The sequence below is a fragment of the Aethalodelphis obliquidens genome, unplaced genomic scaffold (assembly GCF_003676395.1).
Source record: "Aethalodelphis obliquidens isolate GAN/ISIS:26980383/991018 unplaced genomic scaffold, ASM367639v1 scaffold87, whole genome shotgun sequence".
Classification (NCBI taxonomy): domain Eukaryota; kingdom Metazoa; phylum Chordata; class Mammalia; order Artiodactyla; family Delphinidae; genus Aethalodelphis; species Aethalodelphis obliquidens.
Window position 1 is genome coordinate 1,104,685 of NW_020838031.1, and position 14,179 is coordinate 1,118,863.

The 14,179-nt window shown below is 48.6% G+C and overlaps 1 protein-coding gene across 2 annotated transcripts in view; it reads left to right on the forward strand.

Annotated features, from left to right (window-relative positions):
* Nucleotides 1-1,784: 1,784 nt before the first annotated feature.
* RAB4A (RAB4A, member RAS oncogene family) overlaps nucleotides 1,785-14,179 on the forward strand; it is a 59,726-nt gene continuing 47,331 nt past the window's right edge. The window contains exon 1 of one of the 2 annotated variants that reach the window (XM_027094122.1): nucleotides 1,785-1,999. In XM_027094122.1, coding sequence (XP_026949923.1) covers nucleotides 1,969-1,999 — 31 coding nt within the window. In that variant the 5' untranslated portion in view covers nucleotides 1,785-1,968. The remainder of the gene's footprint in view (nucleotides 2,000-14,179) is intronic. The other variant, XM_027094121.1, reaches the window with a different exon arrangement.

Consider the following 14,179-nt stretch of genomic DNA (forward strand, 5'->3'; position numbering starts at 1 on the left):
AAGGAGAGAATAACTGGAGAGAACACAAATTAATTTTGCAGTAAGTTTCCCTTCCACACAATCAATGGTACCTCAGAATCAAAGCAGTCTCCAAGAATATTTAGGAGAAATGTATTTTCTCTCAAAGATCCAACGCTGCTGAGATGCAAATCATCTTTCACATTATTATTCAAGGAAGTTGGGCTCCTTCCAACCTCAGCTCTTGAGTACTTCCCTTTCAAGTTGTGATATGCGGCTTTGTATTTGCAAACTAGAACAAAAATGGCTTCTCTGGGTGGTTTTCCCAAAACAAATAGTCTTTTCCATAGGCCTATCTAAGCATTCGTTTTCCACAGTAAAGAGAACTGCTCTCAGCTTTGAAACAGTCGCTTAATTTCTATCACTCTGTCCAGGTTTCACAAATCACGAGGTCCAGTTTCGATAACTCAGTGATTCCTTTCTTATTATCCACAGAAGTTCCTGACAGGAGGAAGCCTTAGATGTGAAGAATGGGATCACTGTCTTTCCTCTGAAATAGCTCTAATCAGAGTCAGTCTGCTATACACAGGAGTGCAAATCAAACCTAACTTGCACAAAGCCAGATGAGAAAACAACAAAGTGTCCCAGCCACTGAACAAGGGATATATACAAAAGAATTCCAGGAAATTACAGTTCGCACCACATTTCAGGATGGGGCCTCCTCTGTGATTTAGAAGCAAGGATATCTCTTTTCTGCTAGCATCAGACAGAAGAGTAAAATGCCAAGCCAGATAGCCTTTGGAGGGGAGGGGAAGATCTCGGGAAGGTCTGATGCCAATTTGGAGGACAAAGCCACATGGGCTTGAATAAAATGCATTTCCTGGCATTTTCCCCACCATCCAAGTCGCTTGGGAGCTTAGCCAGGGCATATTTTTAGTATTCTACTGTGTCTTTTGAACAAGGTTGGGTCTTATGAGATACCACGTGGCCCTGGTCATGCTCCGATGGAGCAAAATCCCAACCAAAAATCTCTTCTCAGTAAATGTTTATCGCTGCATTTCCAACAGAAGGGGATTCTGAATTCAGTTGTGCTCCTTAAATCAAAATATTCAACCAACGACTCGTACCCGTAAAAATGCGTCCGCGGCTAAGAGCCCAGAGATGCTTCCTGCCCAAAGGCCACATTCCCTAAAGTGAGGTGCAGGGGGGCCAACGTCTACAGTCTTCTGGGGACTTTTTGGAACCGGTACGTCTTCTGTCAGTTTCCCCCAGAAGCCAGCTCGGCCCCAGCGGCGACGGCCCTGGCAGGTCAGCCTGCCTCCCCGCCCGCAGGGCTGGCCTCCAGCTGGACACCTGAGGCCACGCACGGCCTCCTAGTTACACATTCACCCCGTCCCCGGGTTGATCATTCCAGCGCGGAGGAAGTCCTTCCCCGGCCGAGCGCCCCAGATGACGACGACCAAGCCTTTACCGAGGCGACCAACCTGGCAAAGCGCTGCCTTCCTCGCCAGAGCAGGCACTTTGCCTCCTCTGCGCGAGAAAGGACCCCGCTGTCCCAGCCCCTGTGCCCACCCCGTCACCCCCAGGCCTGCCGGCCGCCCCCCCGCGCGCCCCGCCCTCCCCGCGCGCCCCGCCCTCTCCACGCGCAGACCTCCCCGCGCGCCTACCCGGATCCTCGGCGCCCATCGGCCCTCCCCGCCCCGGCCTCCCCGCGCGCACGCGCGACCACATTGGGGGCCGGGCCTCGCGCCCCTTCCCTCCTCCCATGCCCGCTCCGCCGCGTCCTGACCGGTGGGGGGGCGGGGCCGTGCGCCTGCGCGGAGCGGACAGTCTGGCGGGGCCGCAGCCGCGGAGTGGCAGGCAGTTGCCGTGGGGACCGCGGGCCCCTCCCTCCTCCGGTCCTCTGCCCGTGGCGTTCCCCACCAAGGCGCGGCCGACGACCCGGCTTCCCTGCCGCCGGCCCGGCGGAGCTGCAGACGGTGCCCCCCGAGAGGCGGAGCCGCTCCCAAGATGTCGCAGACGGCCATGTCCGAGACCTACGGTACGAGGCGGGGGCGCGGGCCGGGGCGCGGGTTCCCGGGCTTGCGGGCCGGGGTGGGGTGCTGGGGGCCCGGCCTTGCGGGCCGGGGTGGGGTGGGCGCGGGCGGCGGGGCGCGGATCCGAGTGCCGGGGCGCCGGCCGGCTGAGTGTGGCCAGTCTACGTGATCTGCTTCTCCGAGGGTCCTCTTGCTGGTTCTCCGCGTTCACGCCGGTAGGGTTTCCCTTTCTTAGTCTGATATCAGTAGTCAGGGTTTGGGAAGCCAGTTGGAGACTCGGCTTATCTGCGATATTGTCCCTAGCAGGGGATGTGAAGGACTTGAGGCGACGCCTGCAGTTGAGTGTGCTCCCGGCGATTGCACTTTGAGCTTTCCTAGATTGGAAGTCTTCCTTTGCACTGAAATTACAAGAACTTATCGATAGGCAAGTTCATCCATTTCTATTTCCAGAGACTTTTCAGGCTGCGTGATGGCTCTTTATAAATGTGTCTTTTTAAGACCATAAGCACCTCCGAAGCACAGCCCAGTCTGCTTGATCTTTGCTTCCTCTGTAGCACCCACACCTGAAGGCACCCAAGAGAGATTTTTTTTTTTAATAAACGAAAGCCTTCCCAATTCATAAACTGTGTTTGTTTTTGTCCTGCGTGGTAAAAATAAACAACATAGTACACTTCTGCTTTGTATCAAGGTTGATGAGGTGTTCACCAGTCTGGAATCACTCTCAGATGTGTGCATTCTCAGATTAAGTCTGATTTGGACTTTACAGTCCCAGGGAGGGGCTCAAGTTCAAAACCATTACTTCTCGTCGAATCAGTCATGTCTCCTCCGTGTGTCCTGACATGCTGCCCCCTTTCCCATCAACAGATAGGTGTGGACCGGCTTTATGGGCCGGCATGGTTTCCAACACTACAAGGTACCCACCGGCACTGCTCTGCTCTCAGGGAGTTTACGGTCCAGGGGGGGATACAATGTTAATCCAGGTATGATACTAATGAATGTTAAAAACTTAAGGCAGGAGTTCTGAAGGAATGTGGTCTCTGAAGGTATATTAGAAAGAAACCTGACCCAGACCCAGGCCAGGGAGGCGTTAACCAGTGCGCACATACCCAGGCCCTGAGGGATCCAGGGTCCCTGTTAGAGGAGTGTGGTTGAGGCCCTTGGCCCCTGGGCATTTGCTTCACCTTCAGCCACTCCTGTGACTGGTACCTGCCCTGTTCTTGGTAACGCTGGGAGCAGGATGGCTGTTCCTAGAAGGCTTAGGAAGTCCGACAGGATGTCCCTGGCTTGTAAGGGTCAGTGTCATGGGAGCTTCTGATGCTACGGCACCTGTCACATCCACGTGGTCTGCCTCTGTCTGTAGAGAACCACAGTCAGGTTTCCTAAAGAAAATCCACTTCTCCAGCAAGGTTTGCTTATGCTTTTGCTTCTTCTTTATTTTCAAGCGCTCCTTTGCCCACACTTTGTTTTTTCCTCTGACCTGGAGAAAGGAGCACATGGGAGGGGTGGAAAGTCCAAGTTGGAAACCAAGTGGGGTTATGAGTTAGGAGGAATATGGGAAGATAGAGATCTTGTTCTTCAGTTGTGTCATATGAAACAATAACCTTGGTAAAATCTGGCTTCTCCACTTCAGACAGAGCTCATCAAGCATCACAGGTTAACTGATCAGATTCTGTTCATCAGGCTTTGACCTTTAGTGTTCTTATTTCAGGTACCTGCCAAATATGTTTTTTATTTTTATTTTATTTTTTATTTTTTTGCGGTACGCGGGCCTCTCACTGTTGTGGCCTCTCCCGTTGCGGAGCACAGGCTCCGGACGCGCAGGCTCAGCGGCCATGGCTCACGGGCCCAGCCGCTCTGCGGCATGTGGGATCTTCCCGGACCGGGGCACGAACCCGTGTCCCCTGCATCGGCAGGCAGACTCTCAACCACTGCGCCACCAGGGAAGCCCTGTTTTTTACTTTTAACTAACTGAATTTAATCCTTCCCTCTAGTAGAAGAAACTCATAGAAATTAGTTTTAGGAAGAGCAAGTGTGGCACTTGAAAGTGCCAACCCAAAATAAAAGTCACCCAAGACCAAGTCCTAAGCTATCACCTTCACTTATCATTGGTAGATTGGCACAGCATTGGTTCCCAAAAGGAAAACAGTCAGGTTCCCTGCTTCTGGACGTTTGCCTGTTAGGTGGCTGGTAAAGGAATGTTTTGCCTAATCTTTAAATTCCTTTGTACTCTGTGCTCATTTTCTCCCTTCTGGAAAAGGAGTCTCTCTAGCTTGACAGGTATACGATGAAACATAAAGAACCACTGCTTACCAGTGTACTGTTAATGAGCTCTGTCTACTTGCCTTTTCGCTTATTAAGGCAGTATTTCATCTGCCAGGGACTGAATAGTGTTCAGTATTTTGCTGCTCTGAAAGCACCAACCACATGAATAACATATGTTATGTAATACTTTACTTAATATTGTAATACAACATTGAAATCTCGAACACATAGGTTTCTGATTGAAACCCTCCCTCTGAACATCCCTAAACCGAAACAGTGTTTCCCAAACATTGTTAGATCCACAGCATTCTTAATGCTCTGGCCACTTAGTATGGCTTGGGGCTTCCCAAGGAGCTCCAGACTGGCTGATCAGAAATTGCCTTTAATTTATGATACCAAGATCTGTGAGACAGAACGAACGAATTGAATAGGTAGTATCAAGCAGTGATGTTCAGAAAGGAGCTGAGAAGCGTAAGTGGTGTAGAACAGCGGTCCCCGACCTTTTTGGCACCAGGGACCGGTTTTGTGGAAGACAGTTATTCCATGGACGAGGGGGCGGGGAGGGTTCAGGCGGTAATGCCAGTGACGGGGAGCACCGGGGAGAGACGGGGAGCGGCGGGGAGCGACGGGGAGCGGCGGGGAGCGACGGGGAGCTGTGGATGAAGCTTTGTTAGCTCGCCACCGCTCACTTCCTGCTGTGCCGCCCAGTTCCCAACAGGCCACGGACAGTAATGGTCCGCAGCCCTGGGGTTGGGGACCCCTGGTGTAGAAGATGCTAGAAATTAAAAAAAAAAAAAAAAGTAAGGGCCGAGGCAGTTTGAGAGTGAGGAAAAGTCTAAGCCAAATCTCTGTACACACTGGACTTTATGCATTCTACAGTGACAGCAATTTATGAAGCCAGGACGCAAATTGTTGGTCATATACTAGTTTTATTAGTGATACAGTATATACTCAATATTTTTATTTTGTGCTTTATTTTGAAAGTATTACAACATTTGACATATAACTTTGAGAATTATCAGGACATGTTCTTTTTAGAATGTTATCACTATAGGCTGCTGTGGGTTGAATTGTGTCCCCTAAAAGGTATGTTCAAGTTCAGGTCCTAAGCCCAGGCAACCTGTGGATGTGACCTTATTTGGAAATGGTCTTTACTGATGTAATCAGGTTCAGATGAGGTCATGTTGGATTAGGGTGAGCTCTCATTCAATGACTGGCATCCTTATAAGTTGAGAGGAATTTGATATAGACACATGGAGGGAAAATGTGATGTAAAGACAGGCTGAAGTCGAAGTGATGTGACTGCAAGCCCAGGACCACCAAGGATGGCCGGCAGCCACCAGAAGCTAGGAAGAGGCAAGGAGGGGTCCTTCCCTGGCATCCTCAGAGAGAGCCTGGCCCTGCCAGCACCTTGACTTTGGACTTCTAACCTAGAACTATGATACTACAAAATAAGCCATCCAGTTTGTGGCGTTTTGTTATAGCAGCCATAGTAGGAAACTAATACATAGGCGTTGGTAGTCAAAATATGATTCAGGGAGAAATTCAGGCTTGATAAAGCAAAGTGAAGTGAGGAGAACATTCTAGGCAAGGAAATAACGTCTTCAGAGTCATCTGGTTCCAATGAAGTGTGAAAAAACTTGCTGTTAGGGAAATCACCTAAATTGCCATTACTGTGTTTTGTTAGACAGGGCATGTAAAAAATGTCAACAAAGGAAGCATATAACATCAGAATAAAGAACATTTCTCTAAAGTGAATACATTTATCGTTTTAAATGTTTGTATTTTTCTTTTTCTCACCATTGAAAATTGGTGAACAAGAACCAAAGTTTGGGGAACACTACAACCACCGTGGTTCTCAACTCATGTGCCCCGAGCCCCCTGGTGTGTTAAGATGCAGATTCTGGTTTTGCATATTCACTTCTGCACCTGCCCAGCTCCCAGGCTGTGCATGCACTGTTGGTCCAAGGACCACAACTGCATATCAGGACACTATTCTGTACAATGCCTCCAGGCCCTAGAACTTTGAAAACATTGTTCTTTGGAAAATCAGAAGTTTATGAGAATTTTTCATGGTCATTTGAACTATAAAGCATTCCAATCCTTGCCTGTCATTTGCCTTTCTCTGAAGTCTCCTAAATATTTCTAGCCACATCAGTCCCTCAAGCTAAATATCTTGTTTTCAACTCCCTACCTACCTATTGCATGTGGATGGCCTAGAGGTAGCCTACCCCATGTCCCAAACCCAACTAATTACCCGTTGCTATTCCCCAGGTACCCATTTGCCTAAGAGATGATCTTTGCTCTGAATATTTTTTTGGAATGAGAAGAAAGCTGAAGTTTCTTTGATTTTTTTTTTCTCCTAAACCATCCATTAGAGATTGCTCAGACTGATGTAATAGATTTTTCCCCCCATTTCTAACAAATCCATTAGAATACTCACCAGTGGAAATAGTTTGAGGGAAAACCTGTGATTCCTCTGTGTCCTGTCTGTAACACTTGTCTTTGGATGTCACAGCTTTCTCTGCCAGTCTCATCTTGGAAATGGACTGAGTTCCATGTGTTTAAAGAAGACTTTTGCTTCTCTGTAGCTGTGAATATGAATCAAAAGCTAAAATGATGTGCAGGATACTATTGTCTAAAGGTGGATCAAGCAAGGCAGACGTAAAGGATAGGGTACTACAGCACGACACAGAAGGCAAACGAGCACTGTCTGTCTACAAATTGTCTTCCTTTGTAATCCCCACTAAGCTTTCTAAACAAAAATAAGTTCACATTGAGAGAGATTTGGCCAATAACTAAATCCCTGATGATGACGGTTGTGACACCTGGGGAATCATGCTGGATTGCTCTGCCACAGCTAGATGCAGCCCTGCACTACACTGCAGCACAGTAATTGCTTATATGACAACACTTAGTGACCTTGGCCTTCTGATTCTTCCTATTTCTCTTATATGCTGTGTTTTGGGCAGTTAAGAAGTCGTAAAAAGCAGCTTATTTAGAAATGGGGGGGAGGGACACCATTCATAAAGTGCTGATACTTTATGAATGAGACGATGTATTTTAGAGGGAGGTTTACCATTTTTCAAATGTGAAGTTTTAATCTTCCAGAAGAGACTGCGGACTTAAAAACACAGCATCTTTCCCTCCTTCGTTGTAATTTAAAATATTGTTACGTGCCACATGCTCGCTTCGTTACAGAAGTTTCTCTGGTTCACTTGCTTACACGGGTTATGATAGGAGTCCTCATAAAATAAACACCCAGCTTTGCTGCCTGAGGGGACTGGCAGATGGATTTTGCAATTCAGTCAACTCTTGATGGTGGCAAAGCACATCTCTTTCAAGACTAGACCGTAAGCTCTTTGAAAGCAAGGGACTGCTTGCATGACTTTCTGTCCCCCGTGCTGTAACCAGCCCCTGGACAGCCGTCAGGGAATGTTGAATGAACCTTCACTTTGATTCCACTGGGGAGGTGGTATATTTTCCTCTCAGTTACAGGATGTGAAACAAAATGTCAGGATGAATAGAAAAGCTGACTGGAAGATGTAGTTTAACTCTTTTCTTTATGGTAGAAGTCTACCAGTTTTTCACATTGTATGTAATGTAAATGCAATTCTAATTAAAACCTCTCCAAAGAGGTCACACAGGCATCCTTTTTGAGAATGGACTTCCCTTGGGAAGTCACATCTGAAATCAGCTCCCAGTGGTTGGAGCTGAGGGCTGCAGAGGCACATTGCTTTGTTTCTGGGGCAGTAGCCCTTGACCGCTGCCCATTTGAACGTAACTGCACCTGCAGAGAGAACATGATGGTCGTATGGCAGCTGGCTGGCCTGCAGGTGCAAGAGCCCAGAGGCAAGCCTCAGTGTGTCCATCAGGCACTTCAGGGAGGCTGGCACCCTGCCCTGGGGCCTGGGGCACCCAGGCAGACTTCTTCCCACCCTGGGGACAGACACCAGGTGACCGGAATCTGTGTTCACCAAACATTCAAATGCCCGGCAGTTGGTAGTTTGTTGAATGCACTCACCTCGTTCTAAATCCATGTTTACTTAACCACCTTCTGATTATAAATTGACTCTACATGATCAAAAATAAAATTTTTTAGAAATTATGCTTAAAAGAAAACTTCTGTTCTATAGATAATGGACTGTTAGCTCTTTTGGTCATTTTCTCAGGTGGAAGGTTTCCAGCTGCAAGTGGCATAGGTAATATGAAAGTGTTTTTTTTTCATTTTAGAGCACTTTATTCAGGTATTGGTCTGTCGGAATTCATTCTAGTGCACTCTTCTTGTTGAGTTTGAACATGTATTTTTGAAAATGGCTATAGGTGAGGTTTCAGGGCTGGTTGATTCAGAAGCTCAGCCATGTCAGCAAGGACCTAAATTTTTAACATCTCTCTCCTCTGGCTGTACTATCCTCATCCCCTGAGCCAGAAAACGGCTACTGTTTGTAATCTGGGTACCCTTCCTTGTTTACATCCATAGAAGAGAGGAGTGCTTTCCCATGTTTATGAAATAAAGTCCATCATCCCCATCTGATTGGGCCAAGTTAGGTCAAGTGCCTGCCCTGGACCAGTTACAGGCAGGGTAATGCCTTGCTCTCTTTAGCTGAAACCTGTGTTTCTAATCCAGTCTCAGGAAGGGAGAAGGGGCCTGGGAATCGGTTTATAAAAACAGCGCCTGTCCTGGAGTTCTGGGGTCCTGTTTCCCGAGGTTACTGTGGCTCCTTGGGGGAAGGCTGTTAGGCAGACAACATCTACCGCAGCAGTGCCTCCTAGGCTCCAAAACATGTCAGCTGTGGTTCAGTTTGAACTTGTTTCTTCCAGTTAGTGATTTTCCTGAAGTAGAGGACAGACTTAGATGTCCCTTCTCCAATGGGGAGGACGCAGCAGAGTTGTGGAAAGAGCACGGACCTCCACCGTGGGCGAGCACAGATGGGAAAACCTGATCTTCTTAGGAAGAGCGAAATTTCTCTTGTTATTTTGCAGACACAATATACTTGCCTTTGACCTTAGTTCTCATTGTCTCTGTGAAGCTGATAAAAATATTTGGTGTTTTGAAGACTAACATTTACCTTCAGAACCACTCATACTTTGGGGGGGGGCGGGGAATGGAAGTCAGTTATTTGGTGGCCATTGCTGTTTCCCCACTTTTCATAAATTAACACCTTGAGTAATTTTGTCATAAACTTGTATGTAATTTTGAAATCCTTCTCCTCCATTTCGTCTCTGATCACTGATGACCTCCTGGATCTCATTGCTCTAGTGCATGTGCTAGACACACACTGGATGTTTGATACGAGTCAGAATCGATCTCTAACTCAGGACACAATTGGGAGGTGGGCGCTGAAGCCTGTACCTTCTCAACTAATGCCGGAGACCTTTCCCGTTCACATGGGGTGCTTTCATTTCTGTGTAATCTCTAAAATTGCAGATACTGTTATGGTACTCGAGGCTTGCTCCAAAGTTGTAGTTCAGAAAGACACGTTTTCTGTATGAATCCTCAAATACAGAAATTACTGTTCAACTTTTCTCTTTTCATTACCCCAGTTGGAGTGTTCTCTGAAACATTTTGACAAACAGCTTGCCCTTATTTCTTCATATAATTTTATCCTCTGGTATACCTCAATCAGATTTAACATTCTACTCTTTAAAGTATTCAAACTTATTTCCTGGTTAAGGATAATTGTTTTTTTATTAGGTCTCTTCATTTGTGTCTGCTTCACTGGCCGCCAACTTCCTTTTCTGGGCAGTTTCTACTTTAGGAGAAGAATTCCTTTTCTTTTTTTCTTTTTTTTTTTCATATTATTACATCAAGTAGGTATCACCTAAGAACTTGCGGCTTTGATGCTGGGTCGCTGGCCAGGCTCACTCACCTGCGAAGGAACCTCAGGCCCCCAGTGGGTCTGACCCACACGAGCGTGTCCGCACAGTCTCAGAGCCTGTCCGTGACCTTGAGCAGCCCCTGGGGTCTGTGCTGAGAATGTTAAACCCACCGTGTCACAGCTCCTCTCTGCCGTCATTTAACTCAGGCTCAGGCAAAGCCCCAGTGCCGCTGCCACCAGCCAGGCTGCTCGCCGCCTGTCGCGCCGCCATCCATAGGTCACTGCTCTCCTGCCGCCCAGACCGGCCACCTCGCCTAAGCCAACGCTCCACCACGGGTTTTGCTGCTTGACTCCCGCTGCCCAGTGAACCAGAACTGGTTTTTGGAAGCACTACATGTCATCTGATGTTCTGTGCGGCACTTTGTCCTCCTTGTTGCTGTTCCCTGGTGTCCTCGCGGCTGTTCCTTACCCCCCAAGGTCCCCTGGTCTGGGGTCCCGCTCTCTACTACAGCCCCTCGTCCACCCTGGGCGACGGCGGGGTCCCCGCTTGGATTCTCAGTTCCTCGATGTCGTTGCCTGTCCCCTTCTCCGCCTTCTCTTCTGCCCCCACTTTGAGGCCCTCACGTCCCCGGCTGCTCTCTGGACGTTGTCACATGCCCCGTCCCGGTCACCCTCCCCCGCCCTCCCCCTTAGGAGCTGCGGGCTCCCGGCCCTTCCAGCCCCTTCTTTTGGGGCGATGAGCACCCACGTGCGCCCACGCCTTTCCTTCGCCTCTTCCTCAGCTGCGCGCGCGCTGTGACCCCGGCCCCGGTTCCCCACCATCTGCCCTGCCCGCTGCCCTGCGGGCAAAGCTCTTCTCCGATTGAGACCTCTGTAGACGGATGGCCTGTGCATCCGGCTGGGTGCTCGGGGTGCCTGGCCACCCTTCCCTCTCTCCTGGCTGGCTCGCTTTTCCTCTGCATCTGCTGTTTTAAACTTCCATTGATCTCAAGCCCTCAGCTCACCTCCACCAGGTGACAGGAAGAGGAAGGTGCGTGCCGAGGAGACTCCCTGCCCTGCCGCCCCTTCTCCGCCTGTCTTCACCTCCACACCTTACCTTAGCCCTGGTCCTGCTGTCTCAAGAAAGGAGGTCTCTGTCGCGGCGGACACTAAGCCCTGCCTCCTGCCTCACACCTCATCTCTCAAGGCTTAGGGACGTGTGTCACCAGTCATCCCTTTTCCGCTGGTCACTTCCCACCTGCTGGCATCCACACTGCACTCTCCCCTCACTGACCTGGCCCTTCTTTCCATCCCAGCCAAGCTCTGGTCAGAGCTGCCAGCGCTTTTTATCTGCAGCCTCTCGCATCCCCCGCCCTTCAGCAGCCCACCCTCGGCCCCAGCTCCAGTGGCCTGGCTCACCTCGGGGTGCTGGGGGTGACCTTACCGAGCTTCCGTTCACAGCACTTAGAGGAGCCACCTGCCCAGATCTCCTCCATGGTCGTCGGCATTTGAAGTGTGATCTCTGAATCTGCACCCACAACATGGATACGTCCTCAGAACCTTCAGGCTTTCTTACCTCAGTTGTTGGTATCACTGACCAGCTGGTCCCTAAGCCGGAAACCCAGGACCCCTTCTCAGATGACCGGCCCACTGTCCCAGCGCCTTTTCTGCCAGGAAGTGGAATACACGGAATGAATCCCGCAGTCAAGGCTGTCATCCACCTTTGCTTCCTTTCTGACCTCTGGAAACCTTAAAAGCAGAACCAGTGCTTGGAGAAACAAGGAAGGCAGAGGCCATCTGGTCTACTCAGCGTGACTTGATTTTCTTGAGGCTGAAGGTCAGTGGTGGAGCGGATGTGCGGGGCTCTTAGTGCCCCTTTCTGGCCCGGTGCCCGGCTCCCCGTCACTCGTTACTGTCCCTGTAGCCACAGTCATACTGTAGCATGTGCTGCCGATCTGCTGTGGTCCGGGAAATTGGAGGTTGCTTGAAATGAGTGTAAAAACAAGTCAGTAGGGCTTCCCTGGTGGCGCAGTGGTTGAGAGTCCGCCTGCTGATGCAGGGGACACGGGTTCGTGCCCCGGTCCGGGAAGATCCCACATGCCGCGGAGCGGCTGGGCCCGTGAGACATGGCCGCTGAGCCTGCGCGTCCGGAGCCTGTGCTATGCAACGGGAGAGGCCACGACAGTGAGAGGCCCGCGTACCGCAAAAAAAAAAAAAAAAAAAAAAGTCAGTAGGTTCCAAATGAGGTTTCCCCCATGGAGTTAATCCTTTGGCTTTGTGTTAGCTGCTTCAGCGGAGGCCATTTTTTCCTGATCCAGTTTTGTCCGTGTTCCTCAATGACTGACTTTTGCCCAAGACTGGTTTCTAATTATTCAATACCTTTCCTGTTACCTCATTTAACATTTCTCATGCAAAATTAAAAATACATTAGTAGCGTATATCCCTTTTAGGTTTTCTATTTTGGGGTATGCTCTTTCCCCCACCCTCAAGCTTAGCTCATTCTGAGGAAACCCTCATAACGATCATAAGTCGGATGCAAAAAATTTCTTTGTGATTTTGAGCAAAATGACATCCACTGTAATAACACAACATCAAATCCAACTGAAGTAGACATGATTACTTAGCTCACAATTAGTTATCTTATACAACCTAACAATGTGCCCTACACATCCCCCCATAAATTACTCTGTAACATGCCTAGTTACCTGCTCCTGGTAAGCCTTTTTTGTAGCTGTTAAGCACTGTACACTTGTCATATAAAACATACATGATATGCAATGTGTATGTCATCCAACTTCCAGCAAGGAAAGAGGGGGAAAAAAACACAAAAACGCAGATCATAAAAACAAAAGAAATCAGTAAAGCCAGCGAGCGCACTTTCTACCAAACCCATGGATATGGGCCTCGTGAGTGAAAGCCTCACTGCTGTGAAAAACCAGCCAACGTCACGCCCGAGGAGAGAGTGCCAGGTTTTGTAGATGATGCCACTCAGCTCCGAGGAAGCCTGTGAAATCCAGAGCCCCTCGTCAACAGGAGGAGTTTAACGGAAACGCTTCGTAAGTTGGATCCTTGTCACCTACAGGGAATAAGTCATTGCTGGTTGTGGTGCTTGGTCGTGTTTGTGTCAACCAAACACATGTATCTCCAGACGGAAAATAACAGGGCACACAGCCTCGCATCTCACCTGCCGGTCCCTCCCTCTGGGTACCACGTCCTCCTTGAAGCACACCCTTCAGTGGTCCTTTCAGTGTGGGATCTGCAGAGTCAACTTACAGAAACACTGTCTGATAATACCACCTATTCTTTCATTTTTTTATAGAACTTTTTATTTTGAGATCATGATAGATTCATAGGTTTAAGAAAAAATAGAGATCTCACGGACCCTTTCCCCTGTTGCCCGCAGTGGGAACGTTGCAAAACGGTCGTAAGATAACCAGGATTTTGATGTTGCCATGGCTACCGATACAGATCACTTCTATCAGCACAGAGATCTCTCCTGCACCCTTTAGAGGCACATACTCTTCCTCCCTGCCCCCACCCCTCCCTAGGCCCTGGCAACCGCTCATCTGTTCATCTGTTTCAGGAGTGTTCTGTAAGTGGACTCATGCAGTGTGTAATCTTCTGGGATTGACTTCTTCACACAGCATAATCCTCTGGAGGTCCATGCAGCTTATCGCATGTGTGAACGGTTCACTCCTCTTTATTGCTGAGTACTGTTCCTTGGTCTGAATGTACTAATTTGTTTAACCAGTCACCTGTTGAAGAACATCTGGGTTCTTTCCAGTTTTTAGCGATTACAAATAAAGCTGCTACAAACATTCATGTACAGGGTTTTGTGTGAACATAAGTCTTCATTTTTCTGGGATAAATGCCTGGAAGTGCAGTTGCTGAGTCATCTGGTGGTTGCTTGTTTAGTTTTTTTGAGAAACTGTCAAGCTATTTTCCAGTTCACTGTACCATTTTATATTTCTACCAGCAGTGTATGAGTGATCTAGTTTCTGCACATCCTGGCCAGCATTTGGTGTTGTCACTACTTTTTATTTTAGCCTTTCTGTTAATGTGTAGTGATACCTTATTATGGTTTTATTTACATTTTTCTAATTATTGGCTAATGACCTTAAACAT